Source organism: Ovis canadensis, chromosome 6 (assembly GCF_042477335.2).
Source record: "Ovis canadensis isolate MfBH-ARS-UI-01 breed Bighorn chromosome 6, ARS-UI_OviCan_v2, whole genome shotgun sequence".
Classification (NCBI taxonomy): Eukaryota; Metazoa; Chordata; class Mammalia; order Artiodactyla; family Bovidae; genus Ovis; species Ovis canadensis.
The window spans coordinates 88,231,324-88,256,411 of NC_091250.1; the positions used below are offsets into that span (position 1 = coordinate 88,231,324).

Here is a 25,088-nt window from a genome sequence, read left to right on the forward strand (position 1 = left end):
AGCCGTAAACAGTGAATGTGGTGGACATACCACACATGGATGAACATGTAGATGATATTTATAGTTTATACCTCACCTGAATTTGAAAGGTAAATGTCTTCTCAGGCTGACCTCCATCTGCAAGTCTTCTGACCTCATTGTTAATGATGAGTCTACACAAGCTTTTCACTTTGATTTGTACTCACATCCAAATTGTTTTACTAGAAATCTGTGGTTAAAGTACTTGTTTTTCTTCTGATCTGAGCTTCGGGAGATGTGAACTGATAACACAGCTCTCTGCTGTGAAAGCCCTTCTTCCTTCTCCTCCAAGCTCACCTGGCCTAGCTCTCTTATCACAGCACTCACTATGGTGTCCATCTACACCAGGCACTCCCACTGTTTGTCTGCTCAACATACATAACATCTTTTAACAAATACTGAACACTGGTTTTCATTAAAAGTGTAAAGATTGATAAGCTTGGATTTTCTGTTAAAAAATGAATAAAGATCAAAGTTTATAGAAATTTTGATACCTACCTAGATAATCTGAAATATGCTCAAATTCTGGTTTATTGGCAATAAGCTCTTCTTTTGTTGGTATGTTTATTCCCATGAAGCATGGATATCTAATTGGTGGTGAAGCTACGCGAATATGTACCTTGGAAAGAAATCATGGCATGTGTTCATTAGTTCGACATTCACTGGAAGAACAATTATGCAAATTCTGTCACTGGCAAATGCAACATAAAATTGTTTTACAGAATGTTTTAAAAACATATGGGCAGCAAAGCACACTACAAAATTTCTTTCAAAATAATAGGTAGAAAAAAATCATGTGATATTACATACAGACCTCCAAGTGTTCAGTCAGAATTACTTTTAGAATTAACTTAAAGAACAACCAAGAATCCTACAGGAGCAGCCCTGTTCTAGACCCTAAAGTGACCTGGGCACGAATTTTGAAATGTTAGCCACTTGTAAAGGGTTCTTTATACAGAGCTGTCCATTGTTTCTTTCTGTCATCTACTGACAAGGATATGTCTTTCTTCTGATCTCTCATTTCTCATTTATTACATTCCTAGGACCATCTTCATTTTTCTCTTCTAACACTTGAAAGGAACTTTTGCCTACCTCTTATTTTACCATTTTATTAGTAAAAAGAAAATAACACCTACCAGGATATAATTTTAAAAAAGAAAGCCTTGCTATTACAAAGAACTATGTTTGTCTACTTTTTTTAATCTATCATTATTTTCTGACTTTTGTCAGGAAAATTTACAAAGCTATAATCAGTGTCCACATTTACTTTTTACCTTTCTTATAACAGCAAAGATTTCCCCATGTTTAGTAGTCTTTATAGTTTTTAATGGTTGCATTGTATTTCATCATACTGATGTATCAATTTACCAAATCATTTCCTGCTGGTAGATATATAAGCTATTTCCAGTTTCTGTATTTATTTGTGTCTTATTCTTTTTAGTATGGGTGCTGAACTAACTTTACACTTCTTTGTCTTCATTACATGACTTTCACTGAATTCCAAAGAATATCATAATCATAACTAGTCATTAAAAAAGGCTAGAAATCTTAAGCATAATTATCTTAGACTGTCATATTGCTTTCTATATCATTTTCTTCACAGTGGATTTTATTTCTAAATCTGATCAACTATTAGTAAATGACACATCTCATTTAGTAATATGAATTACTGAAGTATTTAGTTAGAATAAGCTTTGTGATTTGATAATATAACCCACTGTGTCAAATTATTATAGTAGGACTGCTTCTACATCTTCATAAAAAAGTAATCAATATCCTACAAATTTAAAAGTATTCTATTTTGTGATTTGCTAGTTTTAAATTAGGTTTATAAAAATTTTAACATAAAATTTTACCGATTTTTATCATATTATAAATTATCGGTGCTTTAGGATAGGTGTTTTAATATTACTTACCTCTTTTGCACCAGATTCTTTGAGTAACTTGATTATGGGTGAGATGGTATTGCCTCTCACAATTGAATCATCTACAAGAACAATTCTTTTTCCTTTAAAGTTGTCTGACAGTACTCCAAATTTTTTCGCAACACCAAGTTGTCTTAACCTCATGTTTGGCTGAATGAATGTTCTTCCTACATACCGGTTTTTACATAGCACCTCCACGTATGGAAGCCCACACTAACAGAGAAGGAATAAAAGGACAATGAGCAGCACATATATGGAGAACTCAAGGGCCCTGTTTTCTCTGGGTCATGCTTCCATTAGAACATGTATGTAAAAATTTTAAATGCAGTTATAATTTTGAGCTCTCCATCGTCAGATTACAATTTTCTGTCACTAGCTAAACTGTCGGGAAGACAAGGCAAAAAGAAAAATTATCAAAAGTCTTCTACTTAGTGGGGAAACAATTCATTTTACTAGAATTTGTAATGTTTCTTACGTATTGTTATTTCTCTATCTTAGAAGGAAATGCTAAGAATGTGAACACATGACAAAGAATAAATCACTATGAGAAAAATCCACATATTGTATGCATATTATTTCTTTAAAAAGTTCATAAACTGAACTTCCCAACACAATGAATGTTGGGTATTAAACCCCAGAATCACTATAATTATATAATCTACTCAGTTATGAAAAATGCAGTTAAGCATAGTACTAAGAACATTATACAAAATTTTTAAAAATAGCTTTACTACTAACCACACTCAGCAAGAAACAATACACCAGTGGCTTATGAGGGTACTTTATAGTAAGTAAATATTACCACTAAACTCAGTATATAGTATGATGTTATCTTCCTAAAATGAGGGGATCATTCTCCTACTCTTTGGGTGAATTTTTTGTGGATCTACTAAAAAACAGTGCCACTAAATGAAAAGGCTGAAAAATAAGTAATTCTTATAAAGAAACACTGTCTTTCTCCTTACTCATAAATTGATGAGTTTCTCTTTATATACATGAATTTCTAATCCCAGTGCTAAATAAGCAATTCACTGTGTGTTAATGAAGAGAAAATACCTTTGTTGCATAACCAAGAGCAGCAGGTGTAGCGGATTCTGGGACAGTGCTAACCAAATCTGCATCCACGGGGGCTTCAATGGCCAGCTGCTGACCACAACGATATCTTACTGTGTAAACCATCTGGTCTAGAATATTTGGAAAAGGAAATAGATTTTTACTTAGTATAATATAGCCCAGCATATCATTATTGGAAGAAACTAGCTTGTTAGAACTCTATTAGAATTGAGTACCAAAAGAAAAGCAAAACCAAAAAACATTAAAGTGGAAACTCATAAATCAGGGGGAATTCACTCTAAAAAAAAAAAAAAAAAAATTAACCTTGGGATTTCCCTAGTGGTCCAGTGGTTAATAATTCAACTTGCAATTCAGGGGACAATGGTTCAATCGCTGGTCAGGGACCTAAGACCCCACATGCTGCAGAGCATCTAAGACCGGGCGCTCTGCAGCCTTCATGCCACAGCTAGAGAGCCAGGTTGCTGCAACTACTGAAGCCACAACTAGACAGCCAATGTGCTACAACTACTGAAGCTGGTGTGCTACCCCTAGAGAGTCCATGCACCACCACAAAAGATTACATGTGACATAATGAAGATCCGAGGGGCCACGACTAGGACCCAAAGCAGCCACATAAATATAAGTAAGTTAATCAGTTAATTAAAAAAAATTAACCTTAATACATAGCTAAAAATCATAATCTTTACTCCAAAAAGGAAAAAATCTGACAGTCAGAGGAACTGTGATCTTTTTACAACATGTAACTGTGCCTTCAAAGCCTTTGGGCCCAAGCACTTTCTTGTTTTAATGAGATAACAGATTTACATCAATATTTAAGAGATATTTTACTTACCTTCAAATATACTATCTGGTCTTGCAAAATAAACATATTCAAAGATACAGAAAGCCATTGCGTTTCCTTCAGACCTTGGTATAATGTCAAGAGTTTGGACTTTATGTCTGGATATTTCCACAATTTCTCCAGGCAAGACTTCACGGTAATATCTTGGGAAACAATGTTAAAGGAGACTTTAAACCAGTCCTTAAGGCTAATTATCTACTATAAAGTGCACAGAGTCCCTTTCCTTATAAAGGAAAAAGGGTTCAGTTTAACATAAAGTCTATTGGCTTAAAAAAAAAAAAGTATTTCTCCAACAGTAATTTCTATAAATCTGCTACCCTACACTTGAATTTAGAATTTTAAAAAATAAAAGTCCTGCATTTTATTGATTTGCAGCAGAATGAAGGTTAAAGAGAACATTTTTATTCTGGCTTAAATTTTTTTGCTCATAACTATTCCTTGTTGAGGAGATTCTTCCTTTCTAAAATAAGTCTCACGGTATTTTGAAAACAAGATCCGAGTTCCAGGATGAGAAGGTACTACTGGCATGTTAGGGTTTCCCTAGTGGTTCTGTGGTAAAGAATCTGCCTGTCAATGCAAGAGACATAGATTCAATCTCTGGGTTAGGAAGATGCCCTGGAGAAGGAAATGGCAATCCCCTCCAGGATTCTTGTCTGGGAAATCCCAAGGACATAGAAGCCTGGTGGGCTACAGTCCATGGGTTCACAGAAGTCAGACATGACTTAGCAACTAAACCAAGACATTAATGTTAGTGCAACTGCTGAGCACAATGCACAAAATAAACTGCATTTAAAAGCATGTGTTCCTGCCGACATCAGAAGCAAAACTTTCATGTAAAAATTTTTTTAATTGACATGGAAAAGTTGTTACGTTGAATGATACAAAATTTACCTTGCACCGATAGATAAAAAGCTACAAGATTCTGAAGACACCACCCATCCTTCCGTTTCTGATGTTTTTTTTTCTGTAAATCACAAGACAATCAATTAATTCAGTTATTGAATTCAAGAAATTTAAAAGGGGCTACCTATTTCAGGAGAACAGTTAAATACCAATTTTATAAACAAAAGAACTCATACACTATCCATGACTATGACCTTAAGAACTCTTCATTTGACTAGTACCAAAGATAAGATCGCAAGCTTCCTTCAAACAAAATGATTTCATGGCTTGAATAAGACATCTGACAAGTCAAAAAGAAAATCACTGAAATCATACTACACAAATGAAAAGCTGGGCAAAGGATATGAATAGGCCATTCAGGCAGAACCAAACAGGAATGCCCATTAAATATATTAAAAGTGGCTCATCCTCAGAAATATTCAAGGAAATATACTTTAAAAACTAAGTGCCAAGACTTCCCTGGCAGTCCAGTGGTTTAAAAGTCGGTGCTTCCAATTCAAGGAGTACGAGTTCGATTACTGATCAGGGAATTAAGATCCCACGTCCTACCTGGAGTGGCTAAAAAAGAGGAAAAAACTAAGGGCCACTTTTTTCTTTTTTACCTAGCCTTTTTATTCAATAAGTTCCTAATACCTAAAGATTTCAGGGTGTGCCAATAGTAGGACAATGACTTGGAAAAGCATTATGAGATTATTGTATTTCTTTTGAAGTTCATTACCTTTATCATTTATATCAGAAATAGGAATAAGACGACCAATGCATAGAGGACGATTTCCATAGGGATCTCGGACTGCATAAATCACATCTTTGTGCATTATAAGCAGAGAGTATGCTGTGGGTGCTTCCTTCATTAAATTTTTAATCCTGGAATCAATTAAATAATTCAATGAATAATTTTCATTATAAACACATGCAAGACAAAGGTCTCATTATCACAGCTGCAAGCTCAGTCTACTTTTACAATTACCTTGCTACCCAGTCTGGGGTGTCATCTTGTTCCTGAGGAGGGGTATAAGCCAATAGCTGGGTGATCATTTCACTATCAGAACTTGTTGACAGACCAATACCATGACGCAGAAGCTATTTAGAAAGGAGAAAAGTCATAACCATTAGAGGGGAAGCACCAACTCAACCTTCACCCAATAGCCTGCCATCACAGAAAGAGATCAGATATTGTGTGGATGCTGTTATGGAATCCTGCATTCTACCAAAGGTGAAAGAAAGTGAAAAGTGAAAGTTAAGTCATTCAGTCATGTCCGACTCTTTGCCACCCCATGGACTGTAGCCTACCAGGCTCCTCCTTCCATGGGATTCTCCAGGCAAGAGTACTCGAGTGGGTTGCCACTTCCTTTTCCAGGGGATCTTCCCGACCCAGGGATCAAACCCAGGTCTCCTGCATTCCAGGCAGACGCTTTAACCTCTGAGCCACCAGGGAAGCCCACCAATGGTAGGTATATATATCTAATAATATACTAATAATAGACTGTATATCTACTGCTGGAGGCAATGGGAAGTCTCTGAAGCTTTTCAAACAGGAAAAAAAAAAGTGCTTTAGGAGGTATACAGGAAAGCCTTTGAAAACTAGGTCTGAAGGAATGTAGACCTGCAGTAGGTAGGTGGGGAGGCAGCTGGAGACAGCATGAGGGTTTGGGATTGTGGTTCTAACTTTTTCAGTCCACTCCTGACAAACAGGACACATTCCCATAAGAGTGGCACACTGCAGCAGGGACTTTTAACCCAGGTTTGCTGGTGGTGGTGATGGTGGCTACCTACCATCAGCCCTGATGCAGTGAAATGTGCTGAGATGAAGCTGAGTGCCTGTGTAAGGGGTTAGGTCTAGAAATAATGTACAAGGTATTGTTTGTAATTGAACTTTTGCTGGTGATCTCTAAATAGTGAGTTTTAAAATAATTTTTACTTCATACTTTTGTTTTCATTTGGTAGCAAAAAACTGTATTATCACAATGACAATGCCAGAGCCTAAGAAAAGGGTAGGACAAAGTTCTGGGAATAATTAAATCAATTTTCCAAATCACTATTCCAAAATAATGCATCAGAATCACCTCAGGAGCATATTACACTGCAGATTAAGCCACCTCATTCCCACCTCAGGCTCTGGGGAGAATATCTTAGAATTTGTAATGAGAAACAAGTACTCCAGGTAATTCTGTTACAGTTGTTCTTTGCAATTAGGTAACAGGTGGCAACAACAAGCCAATACACTTTACCAAGATCCGCCATACTTCTTTTCAATAATTTATCACAATCATGAAAAAAGCATTAAAAAAAAAAACTTACCTTTTTCCTTAAGCGCGCAGCATTAACTAATTCGCCATTATGTGCCACAGCTATTTTTCCATGAAGTGTTTCAACAACAAAGGGCTGGCAATTTTCTAATTCACAGTTTCCTGTAGTGGCATACCTTGTGTGTCCAATTCCAAGATTTGAAGTATATAATTTCTTCAAATTGTCTTCAGTAAATACATGATTTACAAGACCCATTCCCTTGCAAAGTCAAAATAAAAGCTCATCTTAGGGAAAAAAACACTAGTAGCACTTTTATAAGCTTCTGCTCAGACAATTCCAAATTAGAAAATGAAGTTCACTTAATTTCCCTGTGCTTCAGAATTCTAATCTCAAAAAAAAAAAAAAAAAAAAAGACTAACCTAATTGTAAGAACTGTGAAGCGCTAAAATATATATCTGAGGTGGAATTCATATAACAAAATTAATCATGCTTGTTTCGTAAGATTGTTGTTTAGTCACTAAGTTGTGTCTGACTCTTTTGCCACCTCAGGCTCCTCTGTCCATGGAATTTTCCAGGCAAGAATACTGGAATGGGTAGCCAACCCCTTCTCCAGTGGATCTTTCTAACCCAGGAATTGAACCCGAGTCTCCTGCACTGCAGGCAGATTCTTTACCTACTGAGTCACCTGTTTCATAGGATACTTCTTGATAAAACATTGAAGAACAGATGTACTAAGAGGTAACATTTGTCAACTATGATCAACTAAATTATAATTTAAAATTCAAAATATGTTAAAGTATTCAAATAAAGGATAACTTATCTGAGTCAATCTAGCAAATTATCACTGGGAGAGAAATGCACTGTAGAAGAACAAATAAAAACGTTGACCCTTGAACAAAACAGGCTGGGACTGCACAGGTCCACTTATTCATGGATTTTTTTTCCAATAAATATATCAGAAAAAAATTTTTGGAGATTAAAAATGATATAAAAATACAGTAAGCCATGTAGCCTAGAGTAAAAAATTTAAGAAACTGAGTATGTCATGGATGCATAAAATATTTGTAGATACTAATCTATTTTATCATTTATTACCATAAAAATATACAGAAACCTATTACAAAATGTTAATATTTATCAAAACTTATGCACACAAAAAACACAAACCATAACTGGTGCTATTTGCTTTTTTAAGAAATGTAAACAAGCATAAGGGTGCAGTCTTAAGTTACTGCATAAAATGAACTGTAGTCCATACTGCACTACTGAAATTATTTTGGAGCCACCTCCTGTTAATACTGTGGGGAATTCAAGTGTTCCAAGTATCCACTTGAATGCAAGTATGCCATCTGATGTTAATCACCTCTGGGTGAGCCACTCATCTCTACATCAGGTTGCTTATTGCAGTGAAAAGTCTCCTCTCCCAGTTATTGAGTATTTTTCTTCGTGTTTAGCGCAATACTGTAAACCTTGAGTAACACCATGGGACTCATACAAAGTGACACCAGTGACACTGAAAGTGCTCTCAAGAAGTAAAGCCATGACTTTACAAAAAAAAGTTGAATTGCTTGAGGTCTACTGTAGATTGTGGCCTACAGCTGTGGCGGCCCTGCCATTTCAAGATAAATGAATCCAGCATAAAGACCATTGTAAAAAAAAAAGAAAGAAAGGGAAACACATGAAACCATTGTTGTAGCTATACTAGCTGGCACAAACACTACGTACTTTTTGTGAAACGCTCTTTTATCTCATATTGAAAATGCAGCTCTTAGGTGGGTTCAGGATTGCTATAAGAAAGGCATACGTATTTAATAAGATTTGAGAAAAAGTGTAGTTATTTAAATGATGACAATGCAAAAGGAAGGTGAAGGATCTAAAGCTGGAGAATTAAATGTCAGTGAAGAATGGCTGGAGATTTTTAGGGAGAGGTTTGGCTTAAAAAATATCAAGATTTAAGGCCAGAAAGGATGGACTAACTCTCTGGTTTTATGCAAATGCAGTAGTGTTTATAATTAGGACTGCCCTTAACTACAGGTTTCGAACCCCTGAACCTTGAAGGGAGAGGATAAACAGCAGCTGCTAGTCTTCTAACTCATGACTAAACCATAAAGCCTGCACAACATGAACTCTTTTTCTGGATTGGTACCATTCATTGATGCTTTATTCCTGAAACCAGGAAGTACCCTGCCAGTAAAGCACTGCTTTTTAACGTTCTTTTGATATTGGGCAATGCCCTTGGCTACTCAGAACCCCATAAGTTCATCAGTGTTGAAGCCAAGTGGTTGAAGCGATCTGCTTGTTCCCAAACACAACATCTCTAATTCAGCCTCGATGTCAGGGGATCATAAGGACTTTCTCATTACACATGGTACTCTATGGAACAGACTGTCAGTGCCATGGAAGACAACCCCAACAGAAAGAACAGCCTGAAAGTCTGAAAGAATTACACCACTGAAGATGCCATTGTTGTTACTGAAAAAGCTGTAAAAGCCATCAAGCCTGAGACAATAAATCCATGCAGAGAAAACCATGTCCAGAGGTTGTGCATGACGTCACAGGATTTACGATAGAACTAATCAAGGAAATCATGAAAGAGATTCTGGATATGGCAAAAATTTAAAAATATCTGATGGAGACGAGTGCTTTCGAACCAGTGCCAGGTGATGAGGAAGAAAACATGAAGAAAGCAGTGCCAGAAAACAAACTGACATCAGACAGTCCAGCAGAAGGGTTCTGATTGTTTAAGACTGCTTTTGACTTCTTTTACGATATAGGCCTTTCTATGGGCACTAAGCTAAAGCAAAGGGTAGAAGGATGGTATTGTACAGAAACATGTTTAGAGAAGTAAAAAAGCAAGTGAGTGAGACAGAAATTATGACGTATCCAGCAAGTTACACCCAGTGTGCCTGCCTCTCCTGCCTCCCCTCCCACCTCCACCATCTCCTTCCACACCCGAGACAGCAAAACCAACCTCTCCTCAGCCTACTCATTATGAAGGGTGACTACTAGGATGAAGAACTTTATGATGACCCACTTCAATTTAATGAACAGTGATTAATCATTATATTACACAGTTAATAAAGTTTTCTTATTGTGGATGTGTGAGAGGCTTTGTGTGAAAATCTAATAACTATATGGTGAAAACCATATGGACATTTCTGTGTCAGTACCATGACTGTCACCTAGGCAGTCAATGTGTAGAACAATATGTGCAAGACTGGTGTTAAAGTGGATAGCCCATCCTTACATTGGCATAAAGTAATGATATGTTATAACAATTCACTTATTAGTGTATAGGCTAGGCAACCAAAAAGCAATCATATTGCTATTTCTTTGTTATCGATGCATGAACTGTTATACCCTAAACAGGAATTTTTTCACATTATCTTTTCATTTTCGAGGTCTATGTTAGCAATACGTATACCATCTACAGTGTTCTGTACCAACTTAAGACTATACTAACATAGATACTGACAACTTACATTATAAAAAGTCAACAGAAGCTTATTGTATCAACAAAGACAGTACTGTACTATAATTTCTATTCCTTATGATTTTAATATTTTCTTTTCTCCAGCTTACTTTATTGTAGAACACTATATATAATACATATGACACACAAAATATGTTCCTATACTGTTAAAGGATCAACTATGCTTCTACATACAAATTATTTTTATTCAAAGTGCCCCCCCCCCCACCATATACTAGCTGTCTTCTGACTATTGTTACTTTTATCATCAACGCTTGTCAATGTTTAAATATACCTTGTGTGTTTTGAATGTGGGTATCGAATTTCCATCACTGGTCACAATACCAGCACTCTCCTGACCCCTGTGAATATAAAAAGGTGTCAAACTGTTAAATTTACCCCATTGATACATTTCTTAATGAATCTTATGGAACATACTTTTCTCAATCACATCCACGAACTCAGTCTGACAACAGATTAAATGCTACTTCTACTCATGATGATGACAATGATTAGAAGAGCAGATCAGACTGAGTTATGACTAATAAGCCAGGCACTGTCTTAAGCATGCATATGAATGATCCAATTTATTAGGCTTTCAAAACAGTCCAACGGAATTAGTAACTATGATTACTATTCACATTTTATAGATAAGGACAACACTAGAGAAACAAAGTTAACTCATCCAGTATCACACAGAGAATGGCAGCATGGCCAAGATTAGGACACAGACAACCCGACTTCAGACCTCGTGCTTGTAACCTCTGTAATAGGTGACCTCTAAATAAGGTTGAGTATGTAGATATAAAAGCCCCCAATAAAATAGCAGGTAAAATGTTTGTGGGTACTGGAATCATAAAATTTGTTTGTTTTGCTTTTTTGCACTTCCCAAGTTTCTTCTGACATATAACTATCTCTTTTTTCATCAGAAAACAAATGCTGCTTCAAAAAGCCCTAAGCTGATCAGGCACTCTGTATCTCATTTCCTGACTTAGTGCTATTAGGTAAGGATACAGAGAAAGCCAGAAGCTAGGTTTCTAGCTCAGTAGGGTAACACACTGGTAAGACTTTAAAGGATCTGCACCACAGTGGAGTATAAACTCAAAAGATAAACTAAAATCTCCACTGCTTAACAATTTTTAGTAGTTCTGAACAAGTGCCATAAATACTAGATGTTTGTTAACAAATTTTTGTTCCAAAAAATATGTATCAATGTAGAAATAAAAAATAAATCTCTACTATATATGTATATATATACATTAACAATTACTAACATGATTTATTTGGTAGAAAGGATCTTTTCTAAAATTATAATAGGCATTTGAATGACAAGAGAAACTACAACATTAAATGCATTTGCAACGTAAAAATCTAGAAAATTAAAAGTGAAGTAATTTTGCTAAATTACCAATGCATTAAATACTATGAACTATTATGCTGAAAACAGACATACATAATACTATACATCCTATACAACTGAATAATTTGTGACTTAAGATTAATTTATTTGGTGAAATCATGTGGTCTTTGGTTAACCAATGTCAGAAGAACTAAGTGATTCATATCAGAGGGGAAAAAATAACCTTAGTCACAAACCTTTGTGGCAGAAAGAACCTCTGCCAACCATTTCCAAAACAAACAAGCAAAAAAATCAACAATGGTATAGTAAATTAGAAATAAACAAACACTAAAAAGGTTTTCTTTCCCTTTTGTCTCAAGGGTAATTTGTTCTTTAAAGCTGAAATGAGTAACCTTAGGGATCTTTTAGGTCCAGGCTTCTTTAATCAGGAAGCCTGCTTATTTGGCAGTTTCTCAAGTTACTCCCCTAGGGCAGCTTGAACCAGTTAAACTAGATCCTTTCAGCTCTTCACAGCTTATTGACAACCAGCCGTCTGGTTTCCTAGGAAACAAAACCTTGGCTAGAAATAGTGAATCATTTCCAGGTCACTTTCAACATGGAGAGTGGAGCAGGAAAGCACTGGACTGAGGAAGAGGTTAAAGCTTTGCTAAGTGTCTGGGCAGAAAAAAATATACGAAAACAACTTTATGGAACACTGAGAAATAAAGGAATATTTATTTACATTGCTAAAAGGCTGCGAGCACTAGGAGTATACAGAGATTGGAAACAGTGCCGGGCAAAGTACAAAAATCTGAAATATGAATACAGAACAGTTAAATATGCCCACAACTCTGGAGACAGCTCTAAAACTATGAAGTTCTTCCATGATTTGGATGCCATCCTGCAGTATGAATCTGCCACACCATTAACAGAGGAAGATGCAAATGACAGGTGCCTGGCAACGCTGAGCCCAAGTACAGCCCCAGTGACCACCGAAGGTAAAAAGAAAAAGTACCATTCTTTTGTTTTTACCTAACAAACCGTAAGAGAACCAGACTTCTGAGTCCATATGATAAATATAGCCTGAAATAGCAAGGTTGAGAAAAACAACTGACCTGTATGTATATGCTATTTTGCACAAGGTAAAAATTAATTTTAAAAAATAATTGAAATAATGCCACCGTTCAAAAGATGTGTAAAATAAAAAACAAACACATTAAAATGGTACCAACTATTAATGCCAACTGCTCCTTACTCATGTCTGATATGGTTTTTGGAAAATGGATTGGGTTCTGAAAGTATTTTTAATCTTAATTTTATGAGTACTGAAAAAAATATGTATGTATTGCTCAACTGCTGTTTTCCCAGCGCCAAAATAAGACAGAACTTTCTGCTCTATATTAATGTTCCCACTTTCCTAAATTTATAAACAAAAGCACTAAAATACTAGTAACTGATAAAAATGTCATTAGTAGTTTGGAAGAACATCTCCGTTTTAACAGAAAGTAAAACAAATAGATTTGATAGGTTAAATTATTTATGATTAAATGATTTAAATACTGACATATCTTGAGGATATTGTGTATTGGGTTCTAGATCTCTGCAATAAAGCAAATATCCCAACAAAGCCAAGTCATACAAACTTTTTGGACAAGGAAGCCTGGCGTACTGCAGTCCATGGGGTTGCAAAGAGTCGGACATGACTGAGAGATTGAACTGAACTGAGTGCATATAAAATTTATATTACACTATACTGTAGTCTAAAAAATTGCACATGCCTTAATTAAAACATACTTCAATGCTACAAAACACTAACCATCATTTGAGCTAACAGTGAGTTGTAGTAGCTTTCATTAAAAAAAAAAATTTATTCATTTATTTTGGCTGCACCAGGTCTTATTTGCTGCACTCATTATCTTTGATAGCTGCAGCATGTGAACTCTTAGTTTCGGCAAATGGGATCTAGTTCTCTGACCTGGGGTAGAACTCAGTCCCCCAGTCACTGGACCACCAGGAAGTCCCAGAGTTGCTATTTTTAAGGGCAGAGTTGTTCAGTTCAGAATTTGTGCTGTTGTGTGTGCCGAGTTGTTCAGTTGTGTCAAAATCTGTGCTATCTACTGTCATTTCCCTCTTATATATGGTATAATCTACTCCCTCTTCCCTGCTGCACAGCTTGTGGGGTCTTAGTTCCCGAACCAGGGACTGAACCCAGGCCCCAGCAGTGAAAGAGCCAAGGCCTAACCACTGGGACACCAGGGAATTTCCTACAACCAAGTATCTTTTATCCAGTTTAAAATTATCCCAGTAGGATAGACTATCAGAAGTTCAATTTCTGGTCAACATGTGGGGTATGATTACTCTGAAACATTACTAAAGTAACTTCTTTCCAAAAGAACTGTACTTTAACAATGAAACTGTCCCTTTTGTAGAACGGTGGGTGGGAGGGGGAGACTTTGCTGATTTAATAAATAATGGAGTATGCTAATCTGGGGCTTCCCTGGTGGCTCAGTGGTAAAGAATCTGCCTGCAATGCAGGAGACAGGGTTCGATCCCTAATTGGGAAGATCCCTTGGAGAAGAGAATGGCAACCCACTCCAGTATTCTTGCCTGGAGAATTCCATGGACAGAGGAGCCTGATGGGCTACAGTCCATGGGGTCACAAAGAGTTGGACACAACTGAGCGACTAACACTTATTTACTTACTACGCTAATCTAATAAATACATAGTCACATATAACAGTGTATGCAATCAATAACTGTTTATTTTGCATTTGTTTAATTAAAAGTGCTGCGGAACATTTTTTATATATTTATTCAACTTTATGAACTGACGGTTTATGTCAGTTAAGGTCTTAGAAAAATTTGCATGACGACCTTTCACCTTAAAATTTTGGCTGATTTTTATTTAACCCACAAAAGTCAAAAGTTTTAACACAGTCAAACAGCTTCTTTTCTAAGGCTTTAAGTGAAGTGAAGTGAAAGTCCCTCAGTCATGTCGGATTCTTCGTGACCCCATGGACTATACAGTCCGTGGAATTCTTTAGGCCAGAATACTGGAGTGGGTAGCTTTTCCCTTCTCCAGGGAATCTTCCCAACCCAGGGATCAAACCCAGGTCTCCCACGTTGCAGGTGGATTCTTTACCAGCTGAGCCACAAGGGAAGCCCTTCTAAGGCTTAGAGAGCTCTTCTTTCTCCAATTCTGATTCATTTATGACATCTTCTGGTTTTTCTAAGGTGGAACCAGCAGAATTTTTATTGGTGTATGGTAAAAAGAAGGCAAGGAAGTGAATGTGTGTCTTCTACTGTTGGGATCAACCTGTTTCATGCAAGGGGTCCTCTTTCAAGGACAGAGGATCTGGTCCCTTTCGTTAGGCAGCAGGTAGCCTGACTAAGCCTTGGGAAAGGACTCTAAGAGGCTTCATCTTCTAAAAGCTACAATCATCCTCAATCTCAGAATACCTTTGGCCTACTGCTGCTGTATCACATTCCTTCAGTGACCAATTTCCACTCTTTCCCTTTTCTTACTGTATACCAATACATTAAGAATAATGATTTAAGGGTTTCGATTGAAAATTTCCACCATGTGGGTCCCCTGAGTACAATTTTGGGATTCTTGCTAGGAATGATCAACCTGAGGGAAAAAAATTTCCTGAAGAAGGTGGAGAGAGAGATTTCTTTTTTGCCCCCACCTGTATGTGCAGCTCTAAGACCTTTTCAATAAACAGAAGCAGGCCCTAAAGCAGATAAAAGAATAGTAAGCCCTACCTTTCCTTGCTGTTCTCATCAAGCTCAGTCGATAAATTACCTGAGGATGTCAGTATCTTTTCTTCTTCTCTCTAAAGAGAGTTCTTATGTAATTTAAGATTTTTATTTTCCATATTCCCAACTAAATCAAAAACATTCCTTAACTGCAACTTAGCCTCAAATAATTGTGAAACTCAATTTTAAAATGACAATTTTTAAAATTATGTGTATGTGCTTTGTGCTAAGTTGCTTCAGTCATGTCTGACTCTGTGTGACTCCATGTACTGTAGCCCACCAGGCTCCCCTGTCAAATGGGATTCTCAAGGCAAGAATACTGGAGTGGGTTGCCATGCCCTCCTCCAGGGGATCTTCCCAACCCAGAGATTGAACCCATGTTTCTTATTGTCTCCTGTACTGGCAGGTGGGTTCTTTACCACTAATGCCACCTGGGAAGCCCTTTTAAATTTATGTAACTATGCCACTTTAATTGAATTATGGGCTTTCTTTGTAGCTCAGTCGGTAAAGAATCTGCCTGCAATGCAGGAGACCTGGGTTTGATTCCTGGGTCAGGAAAATTCCCCGGAGAAGGAAATGGCAACCCACTCCAGTATTCTTTCTTGGAGAATCCCACGGACAGAGGAGCCTGGTAGGTTCCCAGTTCATGGGGTTGCAAAAGTGGGACACAGCTTAGCGACTAAACCACCATGCCACTTGAAATCATTGAGACTTCCCTTATTTTTCACTTTTCTCTTTTAATATAAGAATCCCCAATATAATCTTTAAGATGATAAACAGTATTCCTTTTCTTATTCTTTAGTGGAATACCTTGTAATTATAATGGTAAATAGTGATTTTAAATGAATGTTTATGATATTAAAATCATACCTAACATTTGATCTCATTCATGTAAAATATAATGCTAATTCTGTTACTCAGTAAACAGCATTAGAAAAACATGGTAGAAGGCAATGGCACCCCACTCCAGTATTCTTGCCTGGATAATCCCGTGGACGGAGGAGACTGGTGGGCTGCAGTCCATGGGGTCGCTAAGAGTTGGACATGACTGAAGCAACTTAGCAGCAGCAGCAGAAAAACATGTAAAAATGATATAATCAAGGAGGGATATCTTTATCTTTTAAGGTTGGCAGGGTTCTTTTATTTTATCACATTGCAGGGTTTCTCTTTCACATTACTAGTATTACTTAAAGGGCCTACTATGTTGAGGCACCTAAAATAGAAAAATGAAAAAATATCTCACTTTAAAGACATAGTTTAACTTGAAAACTAACTGCGACCATCCTCAGAAACTTCAATGCTAGGGGATGCTCAACATGTCAGAACAGAATGGAGGAAGTTAGATTTCTCTTTATATACATAGATACTTAAACCATATTATACCACTATTTTAAAAAACATCTATCATAAATCTATGATCCTTCATGAATATGATCATATTCAACTAAAACTATTAGCGTTATCAGCTGTTAATCCAATTTTAATTTTCCTTGGCACTTATTTCTAAAAGGAATTCTCTCTTTTCAGGCAAAATGTCAGTTACATCAGAAGACAAGGAAGACATCTCCGGAAATCCTTTACTTCTAGTTTCTCAAGTCAGACCAATGGAACTAGGTAGGTATGGTACAGGCTGCTCAAAAATATAATGAAAATGATCTACATCAAATCGGAAAGTAAGACTGATATCAAATCTGAGAAAATGGGTGATTTTTTCCTGGTAGAAATACTTTGGAAATATTAGCTTCAAATCCCCAGTCTTTACGCTTTAAATATAGTAAGGAATCTGATGGCCAAAATTACACATAGTAAGTGTGGTACTTAATATTTAATGAGCATATGACTTCAGCTATCCTGGAGGCTAAGAAAAGTAGAACTTTACATTTGAAAGTAAATAATGAAGTCAAGGATGATTTTATTCAACAAAAAGTCAACATAAGTCCCATTCTTGCTTATAAATTCTTACTGAAAGTTAATGCAAGTGAGGAAAAGTGCTCAGTTGATTTAAGATGAAAAAATCTTAAATTTAAAACTTAAAAAAAGTTTTAAATAAGAACATCTTTAAATTAAATTAATATTTAAGATGAAAACCATCTTAAAACAAAGACATTAAATACAGCACAAAATAAAACACCTCCGTACCCAGGTAAATACTATGGTATTTTTTTTTAATGACTAATGTTATAGATACTGAGGTCCAGACCACCTTTTTATTAAACATGAAATCTGAGTAAAATAATATGGTTGTGAAATATCCAATATAATGTCAAGAAATGACATTATCGTAAAATGAGTTGCAAAACTGTGAGATCCAACACAAAGTTATTAAAGGATTTATAACTAAGTGGATACATTCTGCCTAATGCATTAAGAAATTTCTGGCACATTTCTTTTCATTAAAAGGATATAATACTACACTTAAAATGGCATTTGGTCTTTAACCAATGGGACAGCTTTCATTTGCACAAAGAGTTAAGAAGCACCAATTATTAATGTGCTTCTTCTAAACCCTTCATTCATGAATAGTCTTGGCTCTCAATCCTGAATTGCACACTAGAATCACAATCTGGGGATAAAGGATGGGGGGCAGTGGTTTATAAAGGCTTCCCCAGGAGATTCCGAAATGGAGCAAATGGAAATCATTAGATACAGAAAAGGCATGGGGAGGAGATAAATTGCTCACACTTACGGAAAAATTGTCTTCAACAAGCTGTTTTATACATAATTATATTGCTTTAAAGAAGTAAATATTACAAAATTATATATTCAACTTTCACTATACACTATATAATGTGGGACATTAATCCCACATACTAAAGGAGCAGAATGGAAGAGAAAGAAATGCTAAAGAAGAAAGATGAGCAAGATGTAACTAATTAAAAACACAACTTTATTAAAGTCAGTCACCATCACAATAAGGAACAGATTCATGTTCTGTACTTTCATTTCCCAACTAGTTTAAGACAAAAGCTATATTACAATTTGCATTCCATCTCCCATAGAGAAAATTACTGTCTTTAGTAATATTGCATCCAATTATTTATCTTGTCTGATATATGTAACCCATATATCTCTTTCCCTCCCCACCCAATACAGGTGACTCTACAGCAATAATGGAACCCCCTAATAATCCAACTGTCATTCCAACTGTCGCAAATGAAGGAGGAAAACACTGGACTGTGCCAGAAGTCAGGGCTCTAATAGGCATCTGGTCTGATCAAGGAATACAACAACAACTAGAGGGAACAATGAGAAATAAAAGGATATTTGAACAAATTGCTGCCAAGCTTCAGAAACTTGGAATTGAGAGAGACTGGAAGCAGTGCCGAACGAAGTACAAAAACTTAAAGCATGAATACAAGATTGTAAGAACGGCTAGAGACCTAGGCATGGCTAAAAGCATGAAATTTTTTACTGAGTTGGATGCTATTCTGGGAGACAAGAAAACAGAAAACTCACAACAGGAATCCCAAAATGAAGAACAAGCCACAGGATGTGCCCATGTAAAGATGGAAGAGGATCAGACAGGTAGGAAAGCAAAGAAATCTTAACATCATGCCACCACATAAAAAAATGTCAATAACCTGAATATAGTCTAAGGTAAATGGCAACTCACTCCAGTACTCTGGCCTGGAAAATCCCATGGATGGAGGAGCCTGGTGGGCTGCAGTCCATGGGGTCGCTAAGAGTCGGACACGACTTCACTTTCACGCATTGGAGAAGGAAATGGCAACCCACTCTAGCACTCTTGCCTGGAAAATCCCATGGATGGAGGAGCCTGGTGGGCTACCATCTATGGGCTCACACAGAGTCGGACACAACTGAAGTGACTTAGCAGCAGCAGTCTAAGGTAAATAGGTTTTACTAAATGAGACTCAACAAGCTAACTGCTCAATTTATCATGAAACAGATTTCATGCAAATTTGATCAGAACACAGAATGGTACAGAGTTATATAAAACAAGGAGAGAAAACTGGATTTCTAGAAATTTAAAAAGACCAATTTTACAGAAGCAAAAATAAAATTCTTGATGGCAGAAATTATTAAAAAATGTTCATATCTGTTGTGGTAAAATTGTGAGTAAACAGAAAAAATGCATTGAAAAACTCAGAAAAATACAAAACCTGTGAGAGAATGTGAGTTCTCCTACGACACATCATAAAATTCTTCAAAATGAGTTTAATCTAAAGAATTGAGATGCAATATACACAAAGACATGACTGCATGAAATAAACTGCATGAGTTCTAGGCCAGGAGTCAGGAAATACAAGTTCTACCTCAGTCTCCGTGGAACTCTGAACTCAGGAGTACCTCCTTCAGACTTGCTATGTAAAATGGTGGAATGGAAGAGATGTCATTAAAGACCTCGAGTGGTCACAATGTTTCTAGATCTTAATATCAGCCTTAAATGATACAGTCTTAATTCTTTTTATTTGTATTCTTAATTGGCGGATAATTACTTAACAATATGATGATAGTTTCTGCCATACATCAACATGAATGAAGTCCCAATTCCTAAAAGAATGAGTGGGAAAAGAGGGAAATGACAAAGAGTTAGGATTGGGAAATGGTGGTGAGAAGTCCTAAAATGTTTCACTAGTAGACAAGGAAAGAAACTGGTCTGCTGGAGAACTATACATCTCCCCCACTGAAATTAAAATGTAAAATAACTAGTGATCAAGTAGCCCAAAAGCAATGGCATGACTGTGTTCATACAGTAACTACTGAGATGCAGGTGAACATAACCTTGTTAGTCTTATGTCAACACCTAGCTAGAGACTTATAACACCAGATGTTTAGTGACCTAAGACTAAAATATGTTTAAGGATGGGCAATCTAACTACAGAAAAATAAACAACCACAGTTTTTAGTATCAAGTTCACTCTAAAAGGGAAAATACTATATTAGAGCTTAAAATATAGTTCTAAAAATAAAAAAACATACCACCATATATCCCACTGTATTTATACAGTTATTGCTGGAGATGCAGCTGAAGATGACTTGGTCAGTAATATGTCAGAAGACCTAAGAGAGACAGTTATGAGACAAAGCCCTTGCACAGGTAAAACAATATTCTTGTTTTTATGTGTGTGTGTATGTAATGAAATACATGTTATTATAAGATGCTGCTACAGACTCAATTGTGTCACTCCTAAGCTCATATGTTGAAACCCTAATCCCCACTGTTACTACATTTGGAGATGGGGCCTTTGGGAGAAAATTAGGTTTAGATGAGGTCATAAGGGTGAGGCCTGCAGTATTATGATGGTTTAATATACTTATATACATTGGGCTTCCCAGGTGGCTAAGTGGTAAAGAAACCGCCTGCCAGTGCAGCAGAGGCAAAAGACGTCGGTTTGATCCCTAGGTCAAGAAGATTCCCTGGAGGAGGGCAGGGAAACTGACTCCAGTATTCTTGCCTGGAAAAATCTCAGTCAGAGGAGCCTGGCGGGCTACAGTCCATAGTGTTGTAAAGAGTTGGACATGACTGAACGCACACACACCCATTACATACATTATATAATAGCCATACATCTAACATTGTTATTATAAGAACATACACAAGCATGTTATAACATTATACAGTATTGTTGGATAATATGCACATTTCCAAAATGCAGAAATGGAAGGTGGAAATTATTAATGACAGTGAAGTTCCCTGTGGCTGCTGTTCATAGTAGCATCGGCATCACCTAGGACTCATTCAAAATGCAAATTCTTGGGCCCCCTCCAGAACCAGAAATGTGGGGTGAGTTCCAGCAGTCCGATATGTATTTAAGGTGATTCTGATACATGCTGAAGTTTGAGAACCACTGCCCTGTGGTACAGGGCACTTAGGGAATGCAGAGTGTGCTTCCTCTCTGATAGTTTGCCTTTTAGATAAAACTGAGGGAAGAGGGGTGACCAAGCTCCTAAGCAGAAAGCCTAGCCATCATAGTCCTTGTGCTAGTCTTTCAGTCCAAAGCTTCATGCAGCACTGAAAAGTTTAAAAACCAATTCTGATCCAAAAACCAGGTGCCCCACAGTCTTGGCAAACTTCACATTAAAAAGCTCAATGGAAGGAAAGGAAAGCGGCTAGAACACTCAGTGACAGGTGAAAATGGAGAGAAATTAAGGAGACTAACCAGACAGGAATGTGCAGCTGACTAGTGAGACAAAAAAGGTAAACAAAACTCTGTGCTCCTAAGGATTCTAAAGGAATAACTGCAATGACCCTTTGTCACTGGAAGTTAAAATCAGATTACCACATACAGAGTTTAATAAGAAAGAAAGATTTCCATGAAAAAAAGTTTTAAAACTTTAGAATATTTTTTATGATTTTTAAATCTTAAAAAAATTTTAAAGATTTTTCAAAAAAATTCAGAAGATTAAAGCTCATTAAGTCCTCTGGAGAACTCACTTAAATACACAATACCTCAGTATAACTTCTTTTATGTAAAAGGAAAATATTAAGCCAGATGTAAACTGACAGGTTTTAAAAAATGGTACGTTTACATGTTAGTATGGAATATATCTAGAAAATATGAAACAGGATGTTTACAGTCATTTTAGAAATAATGGTATTTTAAACTTTCAAATGAATATAAAAGTAAAGGTATAAACCCACATAGATCCCAGCAGCTAAATATGTAAGCAAACACTTTATATATACTTCATGGTGCATAAGTTGCTAGTCCACTACTTGGAAGACTGCTATGTTAAGCTTAAAGACATGGATATCTATCTTTAGGAAAAAATCAGGTCAATAGGTAGAGGTCAGCTCATTTTGTTTTTATGTGCTTAGTTGCTCAGTCATGTCTGACTCTTTGTGACCCCATGGACTGTAGCCTGCCAGGCTCCTCTGTCCATGAGGATTCTCTAGGCAAGAATACTAGAGTGGGTTGCCATGCCCTCCTCCAGGGGATCTTCCCAGCCCAGGGATCGAACCCAGGTCTCTCTCATTGCAGATGGATTCTTTACCATCTGAGCCACCAGGGAAGCCCATTTTGTTTTTACAGATTTTACTAATAAATATTGTTATCGGAATTGTCATTGCTCCATATTGTTAACATTCACACTTGGTCATAAAACTGATCTCCCCAAAAGTAACACTTTACTTTCTTAAAAGTATACTAAGCTGTTGCTTCTTCTTTTTTTGTTGTTATTTCAAGTAAAAATCCAGCTAGAGCTGTGGACCCCCACATTCCGGATAACTAATTAGTTTCCAACTTAGAACCCCTGGAGATTTTGGTTTAGTATTATGTTGTAGAGTGGATTCAAGCTCCTGTACTTTTAGAGAAGATCATCAAGCATAGCCAAGGTGTCATGATTTTAGAGAATAAGACCAGCAGAGGGCTGAAAAGAGTAACACATTAGATTCAGTTTGATTCCAGTCGGGAGAAAATTAGCTACTTCGAGTAAATTATCACTTAAAAAATGTATGACCAATGAAATATGAAGAAGCTAATCACTGGGAATTATCATAGAACACTTAGGCTCTATTATAATAAGTAAAAGGAAATGATATCTTGGTATCTCTAACTTTCTTGAAGAGATCTCTAGTCTTTCTCATTCAATTGTTTTCCTCCGTTTCTTTGCAAAGTGAAGGCTTTCTTATCTCTCCTTGCTTTTCTTTGGAACTGTCCATTCAGATGGGCATATCTTTCCCTTTCTCCTCTGCCTTTCTCTTCTCTTCTTTTCTCAGCTATTTGTAAGGTCTCCTCAGACTACCATTTTGCCTTCTTGCAAATTTCTTTTTATTTGGGAAGGTTTGATCCCAGCCTCCTGTACAATGTTAGAAACCTCCATCCATTGTTCTTGAGGCACTCTGGCTGGCTATCAGATCTAATCCCTTGAATCTATTTATCACTTCCACTGTATAATCATAAGGGATATGACTTACGTCATACCCAAATGGCCTAGTGCGTTTCCCTACTTTCTTCAATTTAAGTCTGAATTTTGCAATAAGCAGCACATAATCTGAACCACAGTCAACTCCTGGTCTTGTTTTTGCTGACTGTATAGAGCTTCTCCATCTTTGGCTGCAAATATAATCAATCTGATTTCAGTGTTGACCATCCAGTAATGTCCATGTGTAGAGCCATCTCTTGTGTTGTTGGAAGAATGTGTTTGCTACAATCAGTGAGTTCTCTTGGAAAACTCTGTTAGCCTTTGCCCTGCTTCAATCTGTACTCCAAGGCCAAACTTGCCTGTTACTCCAGGTATTTCTTGACTTCCTACTTTTGCATTCTAATCCTCCATGATGAAAAGGACATCTTTTTTTGGTGTTAGTTCTAGAAAGTCTTGTAGGTCTTCATAGAACCATTCGACTTCAGCTTCTTCGGCTTTAGTGGCTGGGGCATAGACTTGGACTTCTGTGATGTTGAATAGCTTGTGCTGGAAATGAACTGAGATCATTCTGTCATTTTTGTGATTGCACCCAAGTACTGCATTTTGAACTCTTTCGCTGACTATGAGGACTAACCCATTTCTTCTAAGAGATTCTTGCCCACAGTAGTAGACATAATGGTTATCTGAATTAAATTTGCCCATTTGTTCACTGATTTTTCAATTACTAATTGATTCCTAAAATCTATTCCTAAAATGATTTAAATGAAGTAGAATACTTCAATACCTTGGTAATCAGGCCAAAGTCACTGCTTTCTAGTATAAGACAGTCACAGGTAGATCAACTCTGGCTCCAAGCGGTGGTTTGTTGTTCAGTCAGTAAGTCATGTCTGACTCTTTGCGACCCCAGAGATGGGCACATATATTCTATTAGAGGCCACCCTTATCATCAGTCCAAAAATCCTATGTGAAAGGCTACATGGCTCTTTTAAGAATAATTAAAAGGAAAAGAGCTTTATTTTCCTTTTGGCTGTAGTAAAATATATTTCCAAAATGAAAATATTCACTATCCTGGCAATTTAACAAAAATTAGCAACATGATGGCCAGCAGAGGGCATTCAAGTATCTATTGTTAGTATCTCAGGTGTGCCAAGCATCTTGTTTTCTCCAATTCATTTATTTCTTTTAATAGACTGAAGATTCATCTGTAGTTTTCTTTAAAATGGAATATTACTTCTGTGTATTTTGCATACATTTGAATAATCTTAGGAGTAAAACTATGCTCACTTCGCAACCCCATGGACTGTGGCCCGCCAAGCTACTCTGTCTATGGGGTTTTCCAGGCAAAAACACTGGAGTGGGTTGCCATTTCCTCCTCCAGGGGATCTTCCTGACCCAGGGACTGAACCTGCGTCTCCTGCATGGCAGGAGATTCTTTACCACTGAGTCACCCAGGATGCCCAGCACTAAAATTATTATATAAATTAATGTACCTTAGTCATATGAAACAATGTTGAGAACTTTTAAAAAATTAAAAACCTCAGACATAGGTAAGCTGATTTAAACAGTCTACTTGTTAATTTTAAAAGTATAATTTCTATAATTCTTACCGTTTATACTTTTATAATCTTTAAAAAAGCTGTGACAAAATAAAGCTTATGGCTGGTCTTTGCCCCTAGCTCCTGG

At 36.7% G+C, this 25,088-nt stretch overlaps 2 protein-coding genes across 12 annotated transcripts in view; one reads left to right on the top strand and one right to left on the bottom strand.

The window, feature by feature from the left end:
* The window catches only part of PAICS (phosphoribosylaminoimidazole carboxylase and phosphoribosylaminoimidazolesuccinocarboxamide synthase), a 64,767-nt gene that overhangs the window by 11,253 nt on the left and 28,426 nt on the right, over positions 1–25,088 (top strand). For 3 of the 10 annotated variants that reach the window (XM_069594168.1, XM_069594167.1, XM_069594169.1), the window contains exons 3-4: positions 17,106–17,192; positions 18,672–19,103. In XM_069594168.1, the coding sequence (XP_069450269.1) occupies positions 17,111–17,192; positions 18,672–19,103 (514 nt within the window). In that variant the 5' untranslated portion in view covers positions 17,106–17,110. Of the gene's footprint in view, positions 1–11,403; positions 12,818–17,105; positions 17,193–18,671; positions 19,426–20,547; positions 20,638–25,088 lie in introns of those variants that run through there. The other 7 variants (XM_069594160.1, XM_069594161.1, XM_069594166.1 and 4 more) reach the window with 4 other exon arrangements.
* PPAT (phosphoribosyl pyrophosphate amidotransferase) overlaps positions 1–25,088 on the bottom strand; it is a 40,963-nt gene that overhangs the window by 4,660 nt on the left and 11,215 nt on the right. Inside the window, exons 2-10 of one of the 2 annotated variants that reach the window (XM_069594178.1) lie at positions 10,776–10,842; positions 7,060–7,266; positions 5,729–5,841; positions 5,480–5,625; positions 4,750–4,822; positions 3,850–4,001; positions 3,000–3,127; positions 1,935–2,156; positions 517–637 (exon numbers count right to left, since the gene is read on the bottom strand). In XM_069594178.1, coding sequence (XP_069450279.1) covers positions 517–637; positions 1,935–2,156; positions 3,000–3,127; positions 3,850–4,001; positions 4,750–4,822; positions 5,480–5,625; positions 5,729–5,841; positions 7,060–7,266; positions 10,776–10,842 — 1,229 coding nt within the window. The remainder of the gene's footprint in view (positions 1–516; positions 638–1,934; positions 2,157–2,999; positions 3,128–3,849; positions 4,002–4,749; positions 4,823–5,479; positions 5,626–5,728; positions 5,842–7,059; positions 7,267–10,775; positions 10,843–25,088) is intronic. The other variant, XM_069594179.1, reaches the window with a different exon arrangement.